The sequence below is a fragment of the Gadus morhua genome, chromosome 18 (genome assembly GCF_902167405.1).
Source record: "Gadus morhua chromosome 18, gadMor3.0, whole genome shotgun sequence".
In the NCBI taxonomy this organism is placed as follows: domain Eukaryota; kingdom Metazoa; phylum Chordata; class Actinopteri; order Gadiformes; family Gadidae; genus Gadus; species Gadus morhua.
This window is the reverse complement of record NC_044065.1, coordinates 5,910,597-5,937,443: the sequence shown is the minus strand read 5'-3', so window position 1 is coordinate 5,937,443 and position 26,847 is coordinate 5,910,597. Positions and strand designations below refer to the sequence as shown.

General features: G+C 51.4%; 1 protein-coding gene across 6 annotated transcripts in view; it reads left to right on the top strand.

Annotated features, from left to right (window-relative positions):
• The window catches only part of spag9b (sperm associated antigen 9b), a 39,484-nt gene extending 12,947 nt beyond the window's left edge, over nucleotides 1-26,537 (top strand). Inside the window, exons 3-29 of one of the 6 annotated variants that reach the window (XM_030339412.1) lie at nucleotides 436-506; nucleotides 1,696-1,793; nucleotides 5,560-5,707; nucleotides 8,512-9,139; nucleotides 9,296-9,389; nucleotides 9,783-9,916; nucleotides 10,635-10,692; nucleotides 11,208-11,360; nucleotides 12,063-12,120; nucleotides 12,439-12,569; nucleotides 12,749-12,805; nucleotides 15,230-15,409; nucleotides 16,189-16,318; nucleotides 17,327-17,419; nucleotides 18,108-18,269; nucleotides 19,257-19,440; nucleotides 20,194-20,418; nucleotides 21,333-21,486; nucleotides 22,065-22,205; nucleotides 22,454-22,534; nucleotides 22,649-22,716; nucleotides 23,184-23,332; nucleotides 24,144-24,315; nucleotides 24,635-24,748; nucleotides 25,007-25,207; nucleotides 25,934-26,062; nucleotides 26,372-26,537. In XM_030339412.1, the coding sequence (XP_030195272.1) occupies nucleotides 436-506; nucleotides 1,696-1,793; nucleotides 5,560-5,707; nucleotides 8,512-9,139; nucleotides 9,296-9,389; nucleotides 9,783-9,916; nucleotides 10,635-10,692; nucleotides 11,208-11,360; nucleotides 12,063-12,120; nucleotides 12,439-12,569; nucleotides 12,749-12,805; nucleotides 15,230-15,409; nucleotides 16,189-16,318; nucleotides 17,327-17,419; nucleotides 18,108-18,269; nucleotides 19,257-19,440; nucleotides 20,194-20,418; nucleotides 21,333-21,486; nucleotides 22,065-22,205; nucleotides 22,454-22,534; nucleotides 22,649-22,716; nucleotides 23,184-23,332; nucleotides 24,144-24,315; nucleotides 24,635-24,748; nucleotides 25,007-25,207; nucleotides 25,934-26,062; nucleotides 26,372-26,481 (3,923 nt within the window). In that variant the 3' untranslated portion in view covers nucleotides 26,482-26,537. Of the gene's footprint in view, nucleotides 1-435; nucleotides 507-1,695; nucleotides 1,794-3,395; nucleotides 3,572-5,559; nucleotides 5,708-8,511; nucleotides 9,140-9,295; nucleotides 9,390-9,782; nucleotides 9,917-10,634; nucleotides 10,693-11,207; nucleotides 11,361-12,062; nucleotides 12,121-12,435; nucleotides 12,570-12,748; nucleotides 12,807-15,227; nucleotides 15,410-16,188; nucleotides 16,319-17,326; nucleotides 17,420-18,107; nucleotides 18,270-19,256; nucleotides 19,441-20,193; nucleotides 20,419-21,332; nucleotides 21,487-22,064; nucleotides 22,206-22,453; nucleotides 22,535-22,648; nucleotides 22,717-23,183; nucleotides 23,333-24,143; nucleotides 24,316-24,634; nucleotides 24,749-25,006; nucleotides 25,208-25,933; nucleotides 26,063-26,371 lie in introns of those variants that run through there. The other 5 variants (XM_030339411.1, XM_030339410.1, XM_030339414.1 and 2 more) reach the window with 5 other exon arrangements.
• Nucleotides 26,538-26,847: the final 310 nt, after the last annotated feature.

Here is a 26,847-nt window from a genome sequence, read left to right as displayed (position 1 = left end):
TTGAACTGTTGCATAGTGGTGTGGTGTGAGGGCCTGTGGTCCTCCATCTGGTTTGCTGGGGAGGCCTTTTATCGTAGCACTGAGGACCCCTAGTGGACGTGAACTGGTATTACAGCAGGTAGAAAGGGGCCCCAGCAACTCGAATTCTAAGGAAGGAATTGTTGATTTGATCATCATTTTAACCTGAACAATTATCGTTTCGCCATAAATAAAGGAACCGTTTTGTTGTCAATGCTTTCGTCACAGAGAATTTCCTGATGGTCATACCTCCATAATCATACAATGTATTTTATGCTAGATGTCCATTTTATTCGCTGGTTACTTAATTCCTTTTCAATGGGATTTGCTTTCAGTGTTTTTAAATTGTTGTTTACTATTCTGTGTCTCTCTCTCTCCCACTCGCTCCCCCTCTCTCCCCCCCCCTCTCTCTTCCAGTTAACAGACTAGAGGAGAGGGAGGCCGAGCTAAAGAAGGAGTTTACATCCCTACACCAGAGACACACAGAGGTATGCTGGAAAGAAACACATATTGTCCAGATCTCCCACAATGTTCTGGAAGATGGTTTCCCGCCACTTGAACAATATATATTCTACAGTAATTAGAAAATGTGGTAACTAGGATCGGTTTCATTAAATAGAATTGCGTGAGGTTTAAAGTTAATGGGATTTTGTTATGTGCTCAATTTGTGTTATAATTGTGTCATAATGTAAGTCTTAAATGTATTTAACATCATATATTTATTTTATATATAATAAATAATTTCTACCTGCCTTTTAAATCATGAAATGGTTGCACCACATAGAGAATATGACCTCAAACAAGCTAAAAATATTGAAGACTGTATTGATCATGGAGGTCTGTTTAAGACCTGTCACATGCACACTGGACTGAGGTTCATAACCAAGCAGGTTGGGCCTGTCACATGCACACTGAGCTTTTTAGCCAATCAGGATGTACCTGTCACATGCACACTGGACTGAGGTTCATAGCCAATCAGGATGTACCTGTCACATGCACACTGGACTCAGGTTCATAGGCAATCAGGATGGGCCTGTCACATGCACACTGAGCTATATAGCCAATCAGGATGTACCTGTTACATGCACACTGGACTGAGGCTCATAGCCAATCAGGTTGGGCCTGTCTCATGCACACTGAGGTATATAGCCAATCAGGATGTACCTGTCACATGCACACTGGACTGAGGCTCATAGCCAATCAGGATGTGCCTGTCACATGCACACTGTGCTACATAGCCAATCAGGTTGGGCCGGTCACATGCACACTGAGCTACACATCCAATCAGGTTGGGCCTGTCACATGCACACTGATCTAGATAGCCAATCAGGATGTACCTGTCACATGCACACTGGACTGAGGTTCATAGCCAACCAGGATGTGCCTGTCACATGCACACTGAGCTACATAGCCCATAAGGACGTGTCTGCCCCAGCTGTTCCCAAAACACACAGCTAAGGCATCACAGCCAAAGGCTCAAATGCAGGCCGTTGTGTGAAAATAAACAACGATACATTTCCATGTGCCCAGTAATCGATCGCTATAACATTTAACTTGAAGATCGATTCTCCTCTGTACGTACCACTCCCACCACATCTACACTGATCCCTGACTAGCCTTTTGGGAAAGTGTTTGGATGGTGTTTTATTTGTGCCGACCCCCTGTGTTGTGGGACAGATGATCCACAGCTACATGGAGCACCTGGAGCGAACCAAGCACCAGCACGCCACGGCCGTCACCCCCAGCGAACCCGCCGACACCGGGCCCAGAGCACGGTGAGAACCCCCCCCCCACCCCCCCGACCCACCAGAACCCTAACCCTCACCCTGAACCATCACCACCAGAACCACGTCACCCCCACCCTGACCACCAGATAACACATCCGAACCACATGCTCCAGCCCAGTGATATCCTTAGTGGGAGGCTGTTCGTAGAGAGAGGCCGTTTGAGTAGCCACGGTGTGAGTGCTGTTCTTGGCTCCGTCCCTTCCCCTCTTTGGGCGGAAGTCGGCCAAGAGCCGCTGCTCTGAGCTCTGAGGTCCTGAGTTGTACGAGGGAACAACCAGGATGTGAACGCAGTCCAGGCCTGTGATACTACGGCTCGTGCTTTGGCCGTGTGAACTTCAGTTGTTGGCATGGTGTGAATGACTTACCAACGTGTGATTATTTGAACGAAACATTTTCTGGTTCCTCTGTGCCTTCACGAGTCCCACGACGGCCACACATGTGAGAGGAGCTCTGACCAGTTCAGTCCTGCCCTGTGCAGACTTTATCCTCTGTATTTCATAGCCAGGCAGTCTGGCCCCTGGGGGGGGACGGGGGGGACGGGGGGGCCTTTGTGGTGGGACTGAAGCCCGGTGCCCCCCCAGCACCCAGCTCTTTGTAACCTCTCCGTTCTCCTCCCTGGCCTCTGACTGGCTGCCAGCTAACTGGCGACCACACGGGCCAACCCACACCTCAGAGCGGGCCTCCCGTGTCGCAGCCAATCAGAGCGGCCGAGCGGGCCTGCCTCAGCATCTGTGAGCGACTGTGTGTGAGAGGGAGAGAGAGAGAGAGAGAGAGAGAGAGAGAGAGACAAAGGGAGAAGAAGGGAGGGAGGGAGGGAGGAGAGGGGGGTTCCCGTCAGAGAGCCAGAGAGTTCTAGACCCCACAGTGAAACCAGCGCAGTCACAGCTACCCTGGCCTAGTGGGAACACAGTTAGACAACAGCGGGATCACCTTGGCTACCGGAACACGCTACTGTCCCTCAGGGGAGGAGGAGGAAGAAGAGGAAGAGGAGGAGGAAGAGGAGGAGGAAGAAGAAAAGGAGGGGGAGGAAGAGGAAGAAGAGGAGGAGTCATGAGTGTGTGCGGTTGCTCATGTTTGTGTACCTCTGCTCCTCTGATCCGTGAAACAGCCGCTGGGATCAGTCCTGTTGTGACGGCTGCTGGAGCTGCACTCGGCCAACATCACTTTCCCTCCCGCTGTCTCACTCCCTCCCTCTGTCTCTCTCCCTCCCACTCTCTCCCACGCTCTCTCTCGGTCTAAATCCGTCTCCCTCGCGCTGTCTCTCTTTTCCGGCCGAGCGCTGTTTACCTCCGACATCCACCGGGGTGGTCTCTCTCTCGCTCTCTCTCTCCTTCTCGGAGGACTTCTGACGGGTCGGGACCGGCGACGTTCCCAACAGCGCTCCCTCGTCTTCCTCCTCTCGATCGGAGAGCCAGCATCCCTTGTTTTCCTTCTTCCGGGGTCTTCTCAGTCTGCAAAACGCTGAAAGAACGACTCTGCCAGAAGAGCACCGACTCCAGCTCCTGTCGTCGTGACAACCCCCCGCATCCCTATTTCCTCCCGCGGCTCCGACCCCCTTTGGGACCCCCCCCCACCCGCCGGGCCATGCCCTGGGGGTAGGAGGACATGAACCCCGGGTGCATGCTGCTGCTGGTGTTCGGCTTCGTGGGGGGCGCGGTGGTGGTGAACTCGGCCGTGCTGGTCTCCCTCTCGGTGCTGCTGCTGGTGCACTACTCGGTGTCCACGGGGGGGCTGCCCGCCCTGCCGCCCATACCCCGGCCCTGCAGGTACCGCCCGGCGCGCGTGGAGGGGGGGGGGGGGGGTGATGGTGGTGGTGATGGTGGTGGTGGTGGTGGTGGTGGTGTTGTTGTTGTTGTGGCCATGTGACCTCAGAACAAGCCGTTGCAGGCGACGCCATCATCTGGCGTCCGCGAGTGAGACGATTGGTCGGTGCTGCTGCCCACATCCCTGTGTGTGTGTGTGTTTGTGTGTGTGTGTGTGTGAGGCATGTGCGGTGCTATGCTGTCGTCAGCTCGTCCGAGGGAGGGAGGGGGAGAGAGAGAGAGAGAGAGAGAGAGAGAGAGAGAGAGAGAGAGAGAGAGAGAGAGAGAGAGAGAGAGAGAGAGAGAGAGAGAGAGAGAGAGAGAGAGAGAGAGAGAGAGAGAGAGAGAGAGAGAGAGAGAGAGAGAGAGAGACAGAGAGACCCCCTGCGACGCGGCAGGACAGCACTGCGTCCTGCTACCTAATCAATGTCGTCGCAGCCTGCTCTCTGCTTCCTGTTTTTGTTATGAAACAGTTGGTAAACAGACTGTATTTTAATAACGCTGTTCAAACCAGTGGCCACTGCCTGACTCTCACCTACTAATGCACACATTCACACACCGACGGCGGAGTCCACCAGGCAAAGTGACAGCCAGCTGGTCAGGAGCAGTCAGGGTGAGGCGTCTCGCTCAGGGACCACCTCGACGCTCGGATAGGAGGAGCCGGGGATCGAACCAGCAACCATCCTATCAGCAGCCGACCCGCTCTACCTCCCGAGCCCCATGCCGCCCTGTCGTATCGATTCTAACCCTGCCCATTACAGAGCGAACTACGCAGCACAGAGCCAAACAATAAAACGCTGCCCTGCCTGTGACCTCTGGGCGCTGGACACTATTGTCCTTCGCTGGCTTTCAGTGCCCCCACCGCTGGCTCTGCCCCTGCTGCAACGAAGCTCCTCACCCCACCGGCCTCTCTACTGTAGTACACTTAATGCCTGCTGTGTTATTTATGTTTTCATTAGAAGAAGAAGAATTGTAAGAAGCAGAGCTAGGGGCCCGTCGTACTGCAGCACTGAGAGGCTTCCACTGGCCAGAACGATTCGAGGAACCTTATATGTAATGATCGCCTGATCTGCTGCGACCTGCCCCGGAGATGATAGATACCTGCTTTTTTTGGGGGCGGGGGAGTGAGTTTATCAACGCCACAACGCCACTCGCCATCGGGACAGTCATCCTCACGTCTTTAGTCATAGGGCGAAGAAAGTCCTGGTTCTTATGCCTACTCTTCCACACTCCATGGCCAATTGGAGTAATGCTGATTGCTGATTGGTGCTCTGATAGATCTATTTCCTGTTGTCATGTGTGCAAAAATCCAAACGTTTGCTCGAGACATAAAATTCCCTGAGCATGAGCCCACTGACACAAAAGGGAGGTTCCACAAACTACTAATCTCACTCGCACCTTTTTAAAGTCAGTATTAAGTATTAGTAGGTATCTATGTGTGGTGCAGTGATGGCTGCTTGTGGAATAGGGAGCTGGGCTTTTTGACCACCGAGCAGGCTGACCTGGGGTGAAGTTCTGTCCAGCCCTGGTCCTCCGGGCGCATGTTGTCCCCTGGAGCGGGAACCAACACATCCGCCTCTAACACTCCCTGTGAGGAGTGATCAAAGGATCTGTTACGCAAGGAACCATTCATCCCTCCCACTCAGTGGCAACATCACACCATGCAGAGGGAAGCCCCCCCCCACCCTCAACATTCAGGGGCCCGACTGCAATGGGGGAGGGGGTTTACCATCAGTGTGTAATAATGTGGGTCTTCTGGGATTGGTATTCTTTTAAGCAACCTACCTAAAGCCCTCAGCTAAAGTGTATTTCTCTCTCCCTTTGTGTGTGTGTGTGTGTGTGTGTGTGTGTGTGTGTGTGTGTGTGTGTGTGTGTGTGTGTGTGTGTGTGTGTGTGTGTGTGTGTGTGTGTGTGTGTGTGTGTGTGTGTGTGTGTGTGTCTCTCTCTCTCAGGAAAGAGAGGCCCATCTCTGGGGGTATATTCCCGCTTCCCGGAACCGACAGCGTGACCTCTGACCTCCAGAGGGACGTCCCGGAGTCTCCGTCCCAACCCTGGAGGTTCGCTGGCCAGAGCCAGCCCCGCTGCAACGCCAGCCTGCAGGTACACACACACACTTCTTCACTTTAGGCGTCTTTGAGTGTTATTATTATTATTCTTCATGTTTAACCTCTGTTTTCCTTTTATTCCTAGTCTGTTTTACATAGTTTTGAATGATGACTATATGCTCTGTAAGGTGACCTTGGGTGTCTTGAAAGGCGCCTCTAAATTAAATGTATTATTATTACACACACACACACACACACACACACACACACACACACACACACACACACACACACACACACACACACACACACACACACACACACACACACACACAGACCAAAAGAGACTCACACACACAGACACAGACAGAAAGAGAGACACACACACGCACTTACACAGACAGAAAGAGACTCACACACAATCAGAAAGAGACACACACCCACACATAGTGACAGTCACACACACACACACACGGGTTGTTAATGGGGTGGGCTATCGCCCCAGGACCCACCTCAACCCCCTCTTTGGGGCCCTGGGTAACGGTGACATCATCGCCCACCTCCGCCCCCCACCCCCCCTTTTAGGTTCCCGGGTAACGGTGACATCATGGGATAGTTTCACCCGGGCCTCTGGTGTTTAGTGTGGACCGGCTGAATGCCAGGCGAGAGACAGCCAAAAAGTGTGTGTGTGTGTGTGTGTGTGTGTGTGTGTGTGTGTGTGTGTGTGTGTGTGTGTGTGTGTGTGTGTGTGTGTGTGTGTGTGTGTGTGTGTGTGTGTGTGTGTGTGTGTGTGTGTGTGTGTGTCCAGGGACACAGTGTTTTCACATTGTCGTCTTAGGACTACGTCCTGCTCGCAGCACTCTGCTGCTGAATATTAACGAGTTGTCGGGATAACGTTGCACCAAACCGTACGGAGAAGACAGGAACACAAGCCTGGATCACAGTGGGGACCGGCCAATAGGATGTCTCTTCAGGGCTGCCCCCAAGAGGCCACTGGGCCTTCTGTCACCTCCTCATTCTGTACACCTAACCCTCTATTGAGATTCTTGTTGCAGAGTCAGACTCGCGCACGCAGACGCAGACTTTCACAACCAACCTCATGGTTGTAACCAGGCTAGCTCGCAGCGATGGAGTCGATAGCGTGTCCTTTGTCTCTCGCACTCTGACTTGACATTTTCCAAAGATTTACAGCCAGCGATCGCTCTCATTGTCTGATCCACACAGTGCTCCCACTGTCTCGGTCTCTCTCTATCTCTCTCTCACGCTCGCTCTCTCTGTATTTCTCTCTCTCTCTCTCTCTCTCTCTCTCTCTCTCTCTCGAAGCACTGTGTGTGCATGTGCGTGGAGGACGAATTATAAGAGCGATGATGACTTGCATCCAATTTTTTGTGCTACTATGGCAACAACAAGAGAACTGTCACCTGCAGGAGGGAGAGGGGGAAGGAAGGGAGGGGAGAGAGAGACTCCTCCTTCGCTCCATTTGATTCCATGTCTCGAAGCAGTTTTTGAAACATAGTTGGCATTAGCTTTAAGCTTCGCGTCTTCGTCTGTTGTTTCCTGGAAACCGGGAGGTGGTTCATCAGGGACATGGCGCTCGGTACAGTTTTAATCAAATGAACTATTTATAGGACAGGAGGTTCCGAAGTCCCACCGTAATCCGATTAAAGAGGGCCTGAAAGAGCAGCTAACTGCGGCGTGAGCCAGGCTGCTCCACCTCCTACTGACCCTCAAAGTGAGGCACCGCTGTTAGATGATGAAAGGCTCCGCTGGCGGTCCGAAGGCCGCCCTCCATGGATCCCAGCATGCTTTGCGGCGTGTGTTATCTCCGAGGCCTGGATAGATTAGGTTTCTTTGTCATAATAAACTTAATCCTAGCTAACCCAACCATAACAAAGTTCTAAAGGTACTTTTATTTTGAATGGGACGCTATTTTATTCACACAAAGATTGAAGCATTCCAATTACAATATGATTAAGTTTTATTCACATTGCTGAGATGTTTTAACGTGAACATCCTTGATATGACACGACACCATCTTCTCATTCAAGTCAAAAGCTTCTATATGTTTTTATGATATCAAATGAATAAAGCCCTCTCTGGTGCAGTTCATAACTTGCCTGAGACCCACTGCCTCTCTCCCAACCAGTACAAGGCACTGGTCTCCCAGTGCCGATCTGAGGGTGAGGTACCCAGGGAGAGTCTGGCCCGTCCGCCCCCTGACCGGCAGCAGCAGGTAGACCCCACCGAGCCCTCCCAGGACCACTAGGCCCAGCTGTGGTGTGACCCCGTGTGCTGTGGGAATGACAATGACCTGAGCTACACCTGAGCTGCATGCAACTCACAAACAGCCCGGCCCTGAGATTATACACAGCCCTGGTCTTCAATAGGGGCGCAATGCAGTTAAGGAGGTAGATTGGGTTAGCTGGTAACCTGAAGGTTGCTAGTTCGATAACCGAGTACCGAGTCAAATGTGACTCACCGTCCGCCTGGTTCTCAGTGTGTGTGGCCGGTTGCTGCAGGTGGAAGGAGGGAGGCTGCATGGGGAGCTCAGCCTTCATTGAACATACGCTCAGAGAGACTATAGAGGAGGCGCATGTCATGCAAGTTGCATTTTGGAGTTGCAGTTGGCAATAGTTTTCTAACACAAAGCTCTTCTGTTTCCTGTAACAGACACCCCCCCCCCCCTGGTAGATGTAGGGTTTTATATTGGTCCGTTTGTCTTGAGGAACACGCTGGTTTGAAATAACATTTTAGTTTGCATTGAGTGTTGAACACAACCTAACCCATTCCAACACTGGTCCAACCGTTCTCGGCTCGGTGTCCAGCTGGTCACCACTCCGTCTCCGTCTCCGTCTCCAGGATGAACTGTCCCACGTCCCCTTGGGTCCCGGGGTCAAGGGTGAGCCCTCCTCGCCGGGCTCCAAACCCCGCAGCGCCCGCCTCCCTCCGGACGGCTCCCCCGGCAAGGCCAGCACCCCCGGCTCCGAGCGCCGCGGCCTCCCCCGCTCCCCGGGGGTCCCTCGCTCCCCGGGGCCATCCCGGTCTCCAGGGGTCCCCCGCTCCCCAGGCGTCCACCGGTCCCGTCAGGACCCGACCGACGACCGGACCGCCGGGCTCGGGGTCACCCACGCCAGCGTCCACGCCCCCGGCTCCGCCTCGACCTCGCCTCCGTCTGCTGCCGGCGCCATGGGCGTCGCTATGGAGACCGCCTCAGCCTCCCTCAAGGAAGGGGCTCCCGGCGAGGGCGTCACCAAGGACCTCGGCTTACCCGGCAAGGAGCTGGACGGCAGGGAGACGGCAGAGGAGGAGGGGGGAATCGGACCCGCTGGGACTGGCCGAGGTGGACTGGAACCAGCTGGGACCAGCCAGGGTGGACTAGGACCTGATGGGTCCGGCCAAGGCGGACTAGGACCCACTGGGTCTGGGCAAGGTAGACCGGAAGCGGGGAGTCCTTCCGACTCGGCAGACTTGGCCCTCGCAGGTGAAGGTGAGACAGGAGCTGAGGCATCAGGGTCATCGTCACTAATGTCAAAGGGTGTTGACGTCTTGAATCGCGTGTTGTGTGTTGTACAAGCCCCCTCCCGTCCGTGATGGATCAACGTGTATCACATTGTTATCTCCCTTCGCTCCTCCGTCCCGCCAGATGGAGAAGACCAGCTGGAGAAGTCTGAGGTTCAGGCCATCATAGAGTCCACCCCTGAGCTCGACATGGAGATGGACGGCTTCAGAGACACCAGGTACTGTACTGTGGAGAGCTTCATACTGTATAGAACTTCATAGACACTAGGAACTATACTCCATAGATCTTCCTAGCGGGATAGTAAACACACACACAATGTCATCATGGCCTTTTGTAAACATCCATGAACAAATATTTTCATCCCTGAACTCTAAGCACATTACTCTTAATTGGATTATATGTTCTGGATTTCACTAGGCTGCTAATTGAGGAAAAATAATGAGAAATCGAGAATATAATTGAATAAACATTTTCAAGATCTGTTTTTCTGACCCACCGGGTAACAGAAACAGGCTTTAGAACTAGTTTTAGTTTTCTGCTCCTTTTCATCTCGTTCCCCCCCCCCCCCCCCCCCCCCCCCCCCCCCCCCCCGCCTCTCCTCTCCTCTCAGCACGCCCACAAAGGGTATAGGGGGGGTGGAGAACCTGGCCTTGGACCGCAACACAGAGTCCCTGTTTGAGGAGCTGTCCTCCTGCGCCGGGAACGACCTCATCGGAGACATGGATGACGGAGCCGACCTCCTGGGTAGGAAGCACCTTCCCTGTCCTGGTTTAACGTACCAACATGGGGCTGGCGTTCTGCCTTTCAGACCCCCCCCCCCCACCCCCCACTGCACACGTCACTCCCGCTCCTTCTGAACTCATCGTTTCTCACTTCTCTTCACCGTCGCACTCCTTTTGGCAGATGACTTCTCGGGTGTGTATCATTTGCTTGGAATCCTTCTGGATCTTTCTGGTTCTTCCGATCTTTTTATTCCCGTCAGTGTCCAGATGTAGGGTTGGGTGGCGACTGCATAAATGGATTTTCTGCTGTATTTACCAAAATTAATGTCTCACATTTACATTTTCTTTTTTTAACTTTAATGCAAAGTGGCCGAATCTGCCCATTTCAAACGTTACCCAACTCTACCCGGTAGTATGTTGCTGACTCCATTTCAGCTTCCTTCTGTATTTCCATAAGAATACATTAGTGTAGATTATCATGGCGCTGTTGTATTGTTAAAAACATAGTTGTTGTTGTAGTAGTTTTAGTTATAGTATTTATAGTTGTAATAGTTTTGGTTGTAGTTGTAGTAGTTTTAGTTGTAGTTGTAATAGTTGCAGTTGTAATAGTTTTAGTAGTTGTAATAGTAGTAGTTGAACAATTATATATGAATTACTTTATTGGACACCTTGGTGGAAATTTGTCCCGGTATAACGTGTTTGTACGCTCTTTAGCAGAACAACTTCCTCTTGTCTTCCAGGTATGGGCCGTGAGGTTGAGCATCTCATCCAGGAGAACACACAGCTGCTGGAGACCAAGTGAGTACCGCTCACTAAACACCAGGTTATGTTAACGTTCTGATCTGTTACAATCTTATTCGGTCAAGTTCTGTTCTGTTCCAGCTGTGTTTTGTAGAAGTTGTGTTTTGTAAAGTTTTGTTTTTGTAAAAGTTGTCTTTTGTAAAAGTTTTGTTAGGGTTAGCCTCTGTTCATGTTGTGTACAAGTTGAATGTGCCAGTAAGCTAAAAAACAATTATACTTTTGCATTAAGGGAAATTATCATGCGTTCGTTCGCCTTAAATCCTAGGCAAACGCAACTATAATAATAATCAACTATTTCTATACCAAAGAAAAACATTTTCGATGTGCTTTAGCATCTGAGCAGCTTTTCCTTGTGGCTAACGGACAGTAATAATAGTGTGTGTGTGTGTGTGTGTGTGTGTGTGTGTGTGTGTGTGTGTGTGTGTGTGTGTGTGTGTGTGTGTGTGTGTGTGTGTGTGTGTGTGTGTGTGTGTGTGTGTGTGTGTGTGTGTGTGTGTGTGTGTGGGGTCCAGAAACGCCCTGAACGTGGTGAAGAACGACCTGATCGCGCAGGTGGACGAGCTGGCGTGCCTCCGGGAGGGGCTGCAGAGTGAGCTGGAGGCCGTCAGCCAGGCCAAGGCCAGAGTGGAGGACAGGAACAAGGAGCTGGAGGAGGACCTCAAGAAGTAGGTCACTTCCTGCTCCCACCTCGCTCATTCCTGTCTCATGTCGTCATATCCTGTGGCCTCATACCTGAGAGTTGATACCCTGACTCCCCTTACCTGCGTCTCAAGCTAGTTAGATCCTTCGGTGTGTATATTTAGATGTAGGCGTTTAGATTGCCGGATGGATGCTCTAGGACTGGGTCAGCAACCTTTACAAACCTGAAAGCTACTTCCAGGGTACAGATTAATACGAGGGCGGGTTGTTTGATACAAACTACCTGAATGACAAATGTTGCACGGCTTGTCTCAGAAAAGAGTGCGCACGATATTGTTCTTTCCAGACATGGTCAGATTTCAGAATATATTTTTGTTTTTACAATTTAATATTGAATATTGCCATCGCCATCAAATCAACATCAATGCAAGTGTTCACAAAGGACATCAACACAGGCCCCGCCCCTAGAACAGGCCCCACCCCTAGAACAGGCCCCACCCCTAGAACAGGCCCCGCCCCTAGTACAGGCCCCGCCCCTAGTACAGGCCCTGTCGGCACACTGTTGGCTCCCCCTTATAGATCGATATCGCTCCAAGTGTCTGATGGCCTTGTGATGAGAATCTTCAGAGTGACCTTGTTTTACTGGACATCTAAAACCCTCTGGATGTCAATAACCTGAAGGATGTTCCTGACGATGAGGATGATGATGATGATGTTCTATTCGTCAGGCTGCGGGCCGAGCTTGAGGAGGCCAAGCAGAAGACCAAGAGCGACAACGGAGAGGATGTGAGTTTGAACACACACCCATGACTGCGGGCGCGCACACACACTCACACAGATACTCACACAGACAGACTGACTGACTGACTGACTGACACACAGACATAGACATACAGACATACAGACACGCAGATATACAGTCAGTCACACAGACAGATACAAAGTCAGTCACACAGGCAGATGTACGGTAAGTCACACAGGCAGATATACAGACAGATGTACAGTCAGTGACACAGACAGATATGCAGTCAGTCGCACAGACAGATTGACTGACCGTGCTAACTGCCCCCCCCCCCCCCCCCCGTGCCCTCGGACCCCCAGCAGAGCGACGTGCCCACGGCCCAGAGGAAGCGCTTCACGCGGGTGGAGATGGCCCGCGTGCTGATGGAGAGGAACCAGTACAAGGAGCGGCTGATGGAGCTCCAGGAGGCCGTGAGATGGGCCGAGATGATCCGGTGAGCCGCCCGTCACCATGACAACCGTCTCCAAACGCTGTCCGGTCTTTATCACTTTAGAGGAGAGGGGTTGTTCAATTGTTGTAATTGTAATTATTTAAATTGTGTCATGGGAAGAAACATTTTAATATTTTTTTAATTTCTTTTTGGGTTTGTGTTTTATCGTTATTTTTATTCAGGCAATCCAAGGAGAACCCAGCTCTCACAGAGAAGAAGAAATCCAGTCTTTGGCAGTTGTAAGCACTATCTTTTGTACTTTCATCATTCCTGTGCTACTGTTGTTGTCACACTCCAATCCATGATGTATTTCGATCTGCTTAATTAATTAATTGTTGATATATTTTGTTGTCTCTGTTCATTCCATGGTTTGTGAACCGGTTTGCTCCAGGATGTAGGTAAATGTTTGGGGTGATGTAGTGGTACTGGGCCCTGATTGGCCGACACACGCGCTCGTAGAGAGACAGCCAGGCCAGGGGGAGTGGCTTCTATCAAAGTCTTGCCTACTTAACATTGAAATGGGGGATTTTCATCTGCAAATCCAATTTGTGATTCCAAAAATCACAAATGTGTTAGTTAACATCCAACGCTGTCCCGACCTTGGCTGTCTCTCTTACTGCATGGGACTGGGGATGAATTTGGTTTGGGTGGTTGTGGGCTGGTTGTGGGGTGGTTGTGGGGTGGTTGTGGTTGGTTGGTTGTGTGCTCTGTTTCTGTGGAGGAATGGGAATACTTTTGCTATCAAGTTTTTTTTCAATCACCGGAGTTGCATTAGCTGAACTGACAATGACTAGTGCTACCTCATGACAAACGTGTTAACTGAACTGGAGAAATTTTTATACCAACGGAATGAACTAACTAAGATACGACATATTAGTGGAGACTTTAATCATGAAAACATAGACTGACTAGCTGCCAAATTCTAGGACCAAATGTTTGAGATAGTGTTCATATTTTAGTGCCAATGATTCGTTAGTTCTTTAGTTCTACATGCATGATGTACCTGTAAACAACATGGCGCCGTGAACCAGCAGCTGTCTTCTGCTAAAGAGCATATTGTGACCATCTGACCCGGGCCTTGAGCCAGGGCACCTGGACATGTCTCATGTGTGGAATCATCTGCTAAAATGCATGTGTGTGTGTGTGTGTGCGTGTGTGTGTGTGTGTGTGCGTGTGTGTGTGTGTGTGTGTTCCCTGGACCCGTTCCCTCCCCCCCTTCCCCATACCCCTCTCTATTTCCTCATGTTGTGTGTGTGTCTGTTGGGCAGGAGGTGTGTTGGGGAGGGTGTGATCGGGTTGGGTGGGGGGGGCAGCAGTAAGGATTTGATAGACAGGAACTCCAACTATTCTATGATAAATAAGAGCTATATTTTAATGTTGCTACAACGTATATCATATTATAACATTTTACATCATATTATGATTTATTATAAGGAATCAAATCATATTATAACATATTACATCCTATTATAACATATCACATGATATTATAACCCATTTTCTCATACTTTAATGTATGAGATCATATCATAACATATTACATCATATTTTAACTTAAAGCATGTTGTATTTTATCATAGCGTATTTCATCATAAAATGCATTATAAGATATTATATTATAGGGCATTACATCATATTGTAACTTATTACATCCTATTATAGCGTACGACTATAGTGTATTAAGTACAGCGGTCCAGATGCAGGGGGGGTTTCAGACGGTAGCAGAGAGGGCTGGGCTGTGTGCTGTGTTGTCTACTAACCGCCTGGTCAACCGTACAGCCCTAACCCGTACAGCCTTGACCCCGCGACCCCCCCCCCCCCTCCCCCCACCACCGCCGGAGACCAGCTCCGATGTCGGCTGCATCGAAGCTGGCTTTCTTTTTGGTACCCCTCAACGGTCGTCATGACGATGGGATAAGAGAGAGATAATTGTTATCAGACTTTTGTCTGGAGTTAAAAGTCTGAAAATATTATTTATTATCAGTACAATCAGTGGGTTAGGGTTCCAATGGCCAGTCTCCCCCCGGGTACCTCACCGTCACATCCCCGTTAGGGGACCAGGGCCTTTCAGTGGGACTAACTATGATGGGGCGAATTATGAGCTGCACCAAGGGAAAGCTGTGATCTCTATTCATTGATTATTTTAAATATAATGCATCTGGGCATGTAATAATAATGATTAAAAAGTAATCCTGTAAGGAGTGTCTCATTGGGACAAAAAAAGCACTACAGGCAAGAAAACCTCAAAGAAAGAAACAGAGCGAGAAACCCGAACCCGATGGCATGTTGTGTCCGAACCCCCGGTCTGCCGTGGCTACTGCTTTGTGTCCACCCCTCTATATGTGTGTCTCTGTTTGTGCTTTCTCTCTCTCTCTCTCTCTCTCTCTCTTCCCTTCCCTCCCCTGGCCCCTCCCCTTCCCCCCCCCGACCACACCCTTCCCTAACCCGGCCTCGCCCCTTCTCTCCCCCTTCCCCGCCCCTTCCCTCACCCGGCCCCGCCCCCCTCTCCCCCTGCCCCGCCCCCTCTCTCCCTGGCCCCGCCCCTCCTCTCCCTGGCCCCCGCCCTCCTCTCCCTGGCCCCGCACCCCTCTCCCCTGCCCCGCCCCTCCCCTCCCTGGCCCCGCCCCTCCCCTCCCTGGCCCCGCCCCCTCTAACGCCTCCAGTTTCAGCCGTCTGTTCAGCTCGTCGGGCGGCGCGGGTAAGAAGCCCGCGGGGGACGCGCCGGTCAACCTGAAGTACAACGCGCCGAGCGCCCAGGTGCAGCCGACGGTGAAGAAGAAGAGCAGCGCGCTGCAGCAGCTGCCCAGCGACAAGAGCAAGGCCTTCGACTTCCTCAACGAGGAGTGAGTCCCGGTCGCCTGGGATCTCGTACCGGATGGGTGCTACACTACCGTTCCAATGTTTGGGGTCTCCCAGGCCACTTTGTGTTCTCCATGAAAACTCTCACTTTTATTCCAGAGTTTTCAGCTGCGCTAACATAATGCACAAGGCATTTCTAATCGTCAATTAGCCTTTTAACACGATGAGCTAAACAATGTAGCATTAGAACACAGGATTGATGGTGGCTGGAAACGGGCCTCTGTACACCTCTGTAGATGTTCCATTAAAAATCCGCCGTGTCCAACTAGAATAGTCATTCACCACATTAACAATGTCTAGACTGCATTTCTGATTAATTTAACGTTATCTGCACTGAAAAAAATGCTTTTCTTTAAAAAATAAGGACATTTCCAAGTGACCCAAAACTTTTGAACGCTAGTGTACAGTTTATGCTGTTGTTGTTTGTTTGTCATGATATCCATGGGAATGTTTTCTGCAAGAGGACCCTGGAACAAATACACATCAAATAACACAAACAAGGCCAATGAAGAGACACTGAGGCCAAGTACAGCATTCACAAATATCGACACAGTTATTAGCAAGCGACTTTAAAGAAATGTATGATTTCAGTTTCACATTTTGCCGTGGTTCACTTCATTCCAGCGAAGGGATGATTCCGAGCTTTATGAAGGGGTGGGTGTTAATGCATTCTGCCTCCTGTTTGGGGGGCACCACCGGCCTGAGCTGACGTGTTGTGAGGCGGACGGTCTCACTGAGCTGCTATGTTCTCCGCGTCCCCCAGGGCGGCAGCAGACCCGGCGGTGTCCAGGAGGGAGCAGAAGAGAGCGCAGTACCAGCAGGTCAAGGACCACGTTCAGAAGGAGGACGGCAGGGTGCAGGCTTACGGCTGGAGCCTGCCCCACAAGTACAAGGTATGGAACCGCTGTAGAAGATGGATTTAACAATTATTCGCCAAAGGCGAAGTGAATTGTGGGGGCCAATCCCCTATATTCGCAGAGCCTGAGGTGAATAATTGTTTTAATAAATACTACAAATGAACACTCCAAAAATAAACAAGATAACACTTTTTGCCGGGATTTATTTTATTTAGTCTTATTATTTATCAGCGGTTTATTTGTTTTTATTAGTCTGATGAGGCAAACGTCAAACAATATCCCGAGTTTGAGATCTCAATCATAGGATATTCCCGAGATAGCGAACCAATCAAATTGCGCCATCTTGTACATGTAGCATATACTAAAGATAGATAGATGTATACTTTAATGATCCCCAGGGGAAATACAAAGTCACAGTCGCTTCAACACGTCACACACCGCATTCACATACAACATTATCAAGATGATAAAATAAAATATCCACATGGATAATATGGACGATACAAGATATGCTAAGTTGCTCTTGGAGAATGTGTGTCATGATGGTACTGCAAAATGGTAGTTCAGAGCTCGGTTGTTCTCCAACAGGCTAAGCTCAAGCCCAGACAGACACTCCAGGAGAACTCTAATGTTATTGGAATGATTTGATAAAAGTCCCACAGCTCATTACTAGGATAATGTTTGCAGTAACGGTTATAATATTTCACAAGCAGTGGCAGTGAAATGTAATTAAATCTAGGGGATCCAGGCTCATAAAAACCGGACAGGAAATTGCATTTTTCGACCAAAGTCTGTATTCAATTTGGGGAAGATTAATCATTCATTATAGATTAATTGTAACACATGGTGAAGCATATCATGAAAAGTGCTGCTATGTTTCACTTGCGCACTGTTGCCTTCTCATATGTATTCAAACCCACAACCATTTTACCGGCACGCCCTTCCCCTATCTGTGCCTTGCCCCAGGGCACCGTGATCATGACGTACGTGTTCCGCTCTCCTGTCTAAAGTCGGGTTCTTGTGGTCTTGTGGTCGGTTCCCCAGGTGGCCAACGGGGGACAGTCGGAGACCAAGATGAGGAACCTCCCCATCCCCGTGTTCCTCAGACCGCTGGACGAGAAGAACACATCCATGAAGGTACCGCTGGTTCTGGGGTTGGACCCCTAACCCTACCCCTAGACCCCTAACCCTACCCCTAGACCCCTAACCCTAGCCCTACCCCTAACCTTGTGGGGTTAGACCCCTAACCCTAACCAGGTGGGGTTAGACCCCTAACCTCGTGGGGTAAGCCCCCAGCTTGAGGAACCCATCGACTTGTGTTCAGTAGAAACCAGAGATCTATGTGGTGTTCTGCGCTCGCTGTGTACAGAGGAGTGAATACAAACTCGGGGTCTGATGCCCGGAGAGGTTGAACATGATGGATTGATAGTGGCCGTTCTGTGACACACGCATCTATGAGACAGCGTCACCAATCAATCCACATCCAAAGATCGGTATTATGCGTCACGCAGCCGATCAATTCATCAGTTCCACAACAGTATACACGTTTTGACTGAAAATCGATGTCAATGTTATTATAGATACATCTCTTGAATAACAAATATTTGTAGAATATGAAAAATTATATTAGATAACTATGGTCAATAATATGATAATCATGGCTTTATCCAATGACACAGTTTAATTATATGCGTACTATATTTTTTTACGTGTGTGTGTGTGTGTGTGTGTGTGTGTGTGTGTGTGTGTGTGTGTGTGTGTGTGTGTGTGTGTGTGTGTGTGTGTGTGTGTGTGTGTGTGTGTGTGTGTGTGTGTGTGTGTGCAGCTGTGGTGCGCTGCGGGGGTGAACCTGTCGGGGGGTAAGACTCGGGACGGGGGCTCCATTGTGGGGGCCAGCGTGTTCTACAGCAGCGCCCCCGGGCCGCCCCCCCCCCGGAGGAGGACCGGCTCCCAGAGCAGCCTGGACAAGCTGGACCAGGAACTGGAGGTACGCGCTCACTCACTCACTACTCACTCACTCACTCACTCACTCACTCACTCACTCGTACGCCCGCCCAAGCGCGCAGACACACACACACACACACACGCACACGCACACACACGCACACACGCGCGCGCGCACACACGCGCGCGCACACACGCGCCTCATAGCTTTATTGCAATGCCATGTCACTGGTACCTTGCATATCTCATTACATATCTCGTTTCATATATTTTAACTATCCTCATGTGCAAGGTGATCAATCTGGATCATTTATTTGATCCAGATTATGTTACTCGACACACCGACATATATATATAAATATAAGTCATATTAGTGTGTGTATTTGTGTTACAATCTGGGCACCTGATACGACAGAACTAGGCCTTTTCATGGAGCAAACTCTCGTTCTGCATAAAAAAACATTGCTGCAGTGCATTTTATTCTTTACATCGTCCTTGACTGCTATTGGATAAGGCAAACCCGCCCACTTTCACCTGCTCTCTGAGGGCTGTGCTGAAACACTGCATCAATAGGACCTGCTGCCGTACCAGCTCCACAGGGAGCCTCGAACACTGCCTTCCTAAGAACCGATGCAGTGCAGAGAATGATGTCATGATCTCAGAGTGAGACTGTGGAGGTGACGCTAGCGTTGGCCACGAGCTCTGGGCTTCTGCTGGACGCACCTCTCAGCTACTTTGATTTGGGCGGCGTTTCCAAGCCGAAACAAACCGTTGATAGAACGTGTGTTTTTTAACAGATTGACTTCCACTAGATAGTGTTTGTGTCTTTGTCTTATTTCAGTTGTGCTATTAAGTCATGATACTTGCTTCTGAGTGTGTTCACTACAGACAGCATCGTGTCAGCGCTGTCCCCCGACACCACAGTATAACGTGTGTGTGTGTGTGTGTGCGTGTGCGTGTGCGTGTGCGTGTGCGTGTGGGTGTGGGTGTGGGTGTGTGTGTATGCGTCTGCCTGTGTGTGTGTGTCCAGGACCAGCAGGAGGAGCTGCGGCAGACGGATGAGTTCTCCTCCCTGGTTTGGATCTGCACCTCCACCCAGAGCTCCACTCAGAGCTCCACCCGGGCTCTGGTCATCGACGCCAACCAGCCCGGGCACGTCCTGGACAACTTCCCCGTCTGCGACTCCCACGTCGTCTGCATCGCCAGCGTCCCAGGTGTGTGTGTGTGTGTGTGTGTGTGTGTGTGTGTGTGTGTGTGTGTGTGTGTGTGTGTGTGTGTGTGTGTGTGTGTGTGTGTGTGTGTGTGTGTGTGTGTGTGTGTGTGTGTGTTGGATCGTTCCACTGCTGTTATACAAAGGGGGGATCCAGTAGTTGAAAGAATTTGTTCAAAGAAAAACTTGACACAGCAAACTGCACACACAAGACCGAGCCAATCCCACACCCCCTCAAATCATGTTTTAGAACTTCTAGTCTTATCCTTCTAGGAGCCAATCAGCGCTGTGGTATCGAGCGTTTTGACACACGCACGGTTTCCCTGACCAAGTAGTTTCCGCCATAAGAGACTATGTCCTCTAAATGTCGTTCTATTGAATATTCAAATCGTCCAAGATTCCGAGTCACCCCTAGATTAGACATTGGTTACTTCCATCGGTGGTAGAAGTTCCCTAGTCACTAAAAAGTAGTGGTTTAAGAGATTTAACGGGAAGGAATTGTAATATTGTTCCACGATCCTTTGAGAATATTGTTTTAGTGTTTTCAAATAAATATCTGATAGATAGCTGATAATTTCACCTGGTTATATAAAGGATATTGATTAATTGATTGATTTGAAAGCTATCAGTCTGACTGTTGAGGGAGGTAACCCGTGTTTGAAAGACAATGAACCTGTGGTATGGTGACCAATCAGGTTAAAGTATTCTTTTATTCTTTAAAGTTATAATGCGTGTTAATCAATTCCATTAATCGTAGGTGCGAGGGAGACGGATTACCCGGCTGGAGAGTTGGTTCCTCTGAACTCTGAGGCGGGGCCAGTGGAAGACAACGGCTCCGCCTCTCTGAACGCCTCGACCAATAGCGTCGGAGAGAATGGCGAGGGCGTGCTCGGGGGCATCACCGTGGTTGGCTGTGATGCTGAGGGGGCGGCGGCCATCCGCCAGACGGCAGGAAGTACAGCAGAGACCTCCGGGGACGAAGGTAAGGACCACTGGAATCAGGAACCTGTTCATCAGTACCGATAATGGTGTTGCATACCGGAGACCTGATTCAGTAGAACTACGGCGCTTCATAGAGCAATCTCCTACTCTGCATAAAAAATTATCTATTTTATTTGATTTCATATATTTTTGGCACTTTTATATTTTGACATTGAGGGCATTTAGCAGACGCCTTTATCCAAAGCGACTTACAATTAGTCAATTAGTAAAACATCCTTACTGTCTCTGTCGGCACAGTAAGGATGTTCATAGAACCAAGTGCCAAGCACTAACAATGTCCAGGTTAAACCTTTCCCCGTAGACGACAAAGATAGCTAGGAGAAGATGCTACACAACGCTAAGATTTTTTTTTAAGTGCAAGGACGTACAACATACAATAAGTGTGTATATTAAGTGGTATAATACACCATTGGTTCCTGTGAGTGACCATTCGTTTGGAGTGACCATTAGCCAGACCCACAGATAAAGGTCCTGTCCAGGTGGACAGAACACACGCAGTTAGACCTTTAACATCGTCCTTCGTTCCTATTGGATAAGGCAAACCCCGCCTCCGTTCACCGGCCGCCTCCCCCAGGGGCTCTGCTGAAACACTGCATCAATAGGACCTGCTGCTGTACCCGCTCCTCAGGGAGCCTCACACACTGGCGGTGCTTTGTGCCTTCCTAACAACCGATGCAGAGCAGAGAATGATGTCGTGATCTCAGCGTGAGAGTGTGGAGGTGGTGCTAGTGGTGGCCACGAGCTCTGGGCTTCTGCTGGACGCACCGTGCATTGATTACGGCAGCGTTTAACGGTCGTGTGTCTGTCTGTCTGTCTGTCTGTTTGTGTCTCTCTCTCTCGCTGTCTGTCTCTCTGTGTGTGTGTGTGTGTGTGCGCGTGTGCGTGTGTCTCCAGACACCAGGCCCATCGAGGAGGCGGGCGAGGCGTCAGAGTCCTGCACGGGGCCCTCAGGCCGCAGCAAGGGCCCGCGGGGAGCCTACACCGAGCACATCTTCGCCGACCCACTGGGGGCCCAGAAGACAGACCTCCCGGCGGGCTACACCCAGAGGTACGCTGACGCTCGCGCTTCACTGGCTCTGCAGAGAAGGTCTGCCTCCCCTCCGCGATAGACCGACCAATCCCAGCCGTGTATCTCATATGAGGGCGGGGCAAATACGATGACGTCCAGAGGATCGCCGTGGAGGCATTGTCAACAACAACAACAACAATAAGAAATATGGCTGCCACTGATGTAGAACGATCTGTTTATTAACTGCACGAATGCACTGGAAGGAAGATGTCTCCTTGAGATTAAAATATATCGTCCCGAGTGCGACCGGGCCAAGAAAGCAGCACAAAAATCAATGTGCATGAGGGATCGATTCAATCGACAATCGATTCCAGGCTCTGGTGAAGCACACTTCACCATCGCCTGATTGGCCGCTGATGTCCTCATTAACAGGCCAGGTGTTTCTGACACCGCGTAAGAGTCCTGAAGATCATTCTACGAAGCCCTCCGTCATCTATCACTGTGGAGGACAAAACTCCTGTCTTCTGATACTAAATCTCTCTCTCTCGCTCTCTCTCTTTTTCTCTCTCGCTCTCTTGCTCTCTCGCTCTCTCTCTCTCTTCCCCCCTCCCCCCCAGGGAGACTGACCTGGTGAAGGACGGCCTGGGGCCCAGCGCTGGCCCCACTGGCGAGGAGGAGCAGGACCTGAAGCTGATGGAGGAGGCGCAGAAGATGACCAGCGTGCTGCCCACCATGTGGCTGGGGGCGCAGAACGGCTGGTGAGCCGCCGACCCGTCGTTGGCGTTGTCATGGCGATGTTTTGTTGCTTCGTGGGTAGTGTAGTGCAGTAGGTCGTCCCTCCACTGATGGCTGTGCTCTCCGTTGACGTTTGTGTGTGTGTGTGTCTCTGTGTGTGTGTGTGTGTGTGTGTGTGTGTGTGTGTGTGTGTGTGTGTGTGTGTGTGTGTGTGTGTGTGTGTGTGTGTGTGTGTGTGTGTGTGTGTGTGTGTGTGTGTGCGCGTCCGCAGTGTGTACGTTCACTCCTCGGTGGCCCGGTGGAAGAAGTGCCTCCACTGGATCAAGCTGAAGGACGCGGTTCAAGGCATCGTGTGAGTACGGCCCGGAGAGACGAACGGCCGCACATCAACCACAGGGAATACTTTAGTAGTTCATATGTTTCTACTTCACCAAGGGATGATAAGAACCCTTTCTGATGTCTGCAGGCATGTGAAGGGCCGTGTTCTGGTGGGCCTCTCGGACGGCACCTTGGCCATCTTCCAGAGGGGAGCAGGTGAGAGAGAGCAGAGCACACACCCCCCACCAGCTCTTCTTCTGTGTGACACCATAACCTCCCTCATGACCACATGACCGTACCAGGAAACCATTCGATTTCCACTCAACCCGCGCTCAGAGTCGTACGCTCTCTCCTTTGTAATCGCCCGAAACTCATCGAGCACTACACATCCCACACGTTGAAAAACAAATTCATCGCGGTGTGAACAGACAGGTAGCACATTTACATTCAGGGCGTTTAGCGGACGCTTTTACCCATAGCGACTTAAAACGGTTCATACACACATTCACACAGCGACGGCGGCGTGACCCACGCATGGCGACAGCCAGCTCGTCGGGAGCAGCCAGGGTGAGGCGTCTCGCTCAGGGACACCTCCACACTCCGCTAGGAGGAGCCGGGGTTCGAACTAGCGACCTTCCGGTCACCATCCAACCCGTTTCTCACCCGCTGTGTCTCTCCCCCAGACGGGCAGTGGGACCTGAGCAACTACCACCTGCTGGACCTGGGCCGGCCGCACCACGCGGTGCGCTGCATGGCGGTGGTCCACGACCGCGTGTGGTGCGGCCTCAGCAACAAGATCTACGTGGTGCAGCCGGAGGCCATGAGGGTGGAGGTGGGTCCCCCGGGGCTGGTTCAGGGGCATTGACTGGGAACTACGGACTGGGAACGGGCGGGGGGGCCCGAGGGCAGGGGCCAGAGACCAGAGACCAGGGGCCCGAGGGCAGGGGCCCGAGGGCAGGGGCCAGTGGCCAGGGCTTCAAGTAGTGTCTACACATACACTTGGTCCAGACTCCACACCTCAACACTCAAAGCAGCCTGCTGTGCAATAGCCCTCCTCTGCCTGTCCACAGCCCACTGTGACGTTGGAGGGCAAACCACTGTCTGCACAATAATGAATAACGGTTTTATGCATATTTTTATTTTGCTGTAAGTTGATTTACTGCGTGACACACATACAGATTCAGAGTTTATCTTATTTCATCTCAGCGTACACAAGAGTACAATTCTTAGGCTTGGGTCCTCAACAGACCCATAGCAGCAACAATACAGGATTATGATAACAAAGTTAGAAGACACAAGTTAAAATAAGTAGCAGCGTCAATACAAGATCCAAAATAATACATTTGAACACAGTAGCTCATAGCAGGGGGCTCCGTGGTCATGATTGAACATTTGGAGGACGGTGTTTCCAACAGCAGGACCCCAGTGTGCTCACAGCGGCTCGTTGTGCTTTAGGTAGTGTGAACACATGAACACATGAACGCATGAACGTTTCAAGTAGAAGGGTCCAGTCCTGAAACCCAGGCCAGTGCCCCTGCTTGCAGTCTTTAACACAACACAACTCTGGACACTGAAATGGATCCACTCCCCCCTTCTCTCCCCTTCTTTCTCTTCCCCTCCCTCTCCCTCTCTCCCCCCGGCAGAAGTCCTTCGACGCCCACCCCCGTAAGGAGAGCCAGGTGCGGCAGCTGGCCCGCGACGGGGACGGCATCTGGGTGTCGATCCGTCTGGACTCCACGCTGCGTCTGTTCCACGCCCACACACACCAGCACCTCCAGGACGTGGACATCGAGCCCTACGTCAGCAAGATGCTAGGTGGGGCCAGAGCTCCACCAATCCGCCCGCATCTGACTGTTATGCATTTAATGAACGTTCATGTAAACAAGTGGATGCATTTATGTTTGTATTGGTTTTTGTGTTTGGTTGAAGATCCTTGTTTTCTCGTCGTTACCTGCAGGTTAATGAAGTGTTGTCTTCGTTTGTGTCGTGTCCCTCCCCCTCTCTTCTTCCTCCCTTCTTCCTCCCCCCCTTCCCTCTCCCTCCCTCCCCTCTCCTCTCCCCCCCTCCTCTCCCTCCACCCTCCCACCCACTCTCCCTCCCCCTCTCTCACTCCCCTCCCTCCCCCCTCCCTCAGGAACCGGTAAACTGGGCTTCTCCTTCGTCCGCATCACGGCCCTCATGGTGTCTTGCAACCGCCTCTGGATCGGGACGGGGAACGGGGTCATCATGTCCGTCCCTCTGACCGAGAGTACGTCCTCTGTCACTCGCTCGCTCACTCACTCACTCACTCACTCACTCACTCACTCACTCACTCACTCACTCACTCACACAACGGTGTGATCATGTCCGTCGAACACGCACACCCACATATGGACGGATTACACTAAACACACACTTGCTCTAAACACATACTATACACACAATCAATCACACACATTCACACTAAACGCACACTCGGTAAACACTCACTCACTCCTCACCCCTGCTCCCCCTCCCTTCCCGCCAGCCTCGGAGGCCAACCAGGCCCTGGTGCCGGCCGGCGCCGGCCAGCAGCAGCCGACAGGGGGCGCTGTGGTGCGGGTGTACGGCGACGCCGCCAGCGACAAGGTGACGGCGGGGACCTTCGTGCCGTACTGCTCCATGGCCAACGCCCAGCTCTGCTTCCACGGGCATCGAGACGCAGTCAAGTTCTTCACCGCCGTCCCGGGTACGGCCCCCGGCACGCACACACAACCGCATTACATTTTATTAGTGTTTATCCCTTAAAGGTGAATGGACTGCATTTACACAGCGCCTTCGTAACCAGTGGCCACTCAAAGTGCTGCACAATACGGCCTTCACGTTCACTCGTTCACGCAAACATTTCACACACCGACGGCGGTATCAACCACGCGAGGCGACAGCCAGCCGGTCAGGGTGACCAGTCGGGGTTAGAGGTGCCTTGCTCAGGGAAAACCTCGACACTAGGCGGAGCCGGGGGTCGAACTAGCAACCTTCCGGTTACCAGCCGAGAGGACTGACTGACTGACTGCATCAGTGATGATGATGTGGTTCTACGGAGGACGCCCTGTAGCAACCAATGACGGAATAACGGCCATTAACGTAATAACTGCCAATAAAGGATTTTTTTAATATAATGCCAATAACTTAAGTTATTATGTTTTTGGCTCAACTACTTTATAACATTATTGGTTACGTTATTGGCAGTTGTTACATTATTGGCAGTTATTACGCCATTGGCGGTTTTTACGTTATTGGCGGTTATTGCGTTATTGGCGGTTATTGCGTTATTGGCGGTTATTTCGTTATTGGTCGCTACACGCCCTTCTTAAGATGTTCTTCATGCGTTGGTGTGCCCTCTATGGTTGGACTTGTTTGGTCTCCTCCCCCTCCTCCCTCTCATTGGTTTGTTTCTCCCCCCCTCCCCCCACAGGCCACCCCAACCCCCCGCCTCCCTCGGAGGGGGGTGCGGCCGGGGGCGGGGCCGACGGTCCCTCCCAGGACGGGCCGGGGTCCATGCTGGTGATGAGCGGGGGGGAGGGCTACATCGACTTCAGGATGGGTGAGGAGGGGGAGGGGCTCCGGGGTCACATGACCGAGTTACACCTCAACCAGGAAGACACTTAGGCCTGGAACTAACGTGTGTGTGTGTGTGTGTGTGTGTGTCTGTGTGTGTGTTTCTCTGTGCGTCATTGTATGTCTGTCTGTCACTCTGTGTATGTGTGTGTTTGTCTCTCTATGCGTCTGTCATTGTGTGGCTCTTTCTGTGTGTGTGTGTGTGTGTGTGTGTGTGTGTGTGTGTGTGTGTGTGTGTGTGTGTGTGTGTGTGTGTGTGTGTGTGTGTGTGTGTGTGTGTGTGTGTGTGTTCCAGGTGACGTTGCGGAGGAGGGGGAGGAGCCTCGGCTGACCCTGCAGCCCCTCCAGGCGTCAGCGGAGAGCAGCCACCTCATCGTGTGGCAGGTGCTGCCCCACAGTACCTGAGAGGGAGGGGGAGGGGGGAGAGAGAGAGAGGGGGTGAGAGAGTGGGAAGAGGGGGGGAGAGAGAGAGAGGAGAGAGAGAGAGGAGAGAGAGAGAGAGGGGGAAGAGAGAGAGAGAGGGGGGGAGGAGAGAGAGGGGGAGGAGAGAGAGAGGGAGAGATAGGGGGAGGAGGGAGAGAGAGAGGGGGGGAGGAGAGAGAGAGAGAGGCGGAGAGGGAGAGAGAGAGAGAGATTACAGGCGTCTTATCATGATGTGAAGCTGCAGAAGTCGCCCATTTTTTGACCTACAGCTCTTGTTTTCTTTGTCCTCGAATGCGCCGCCCTCTAAACCCAACCCCCTCCTAATCTCGTCCAATGGGGTGATTGAAA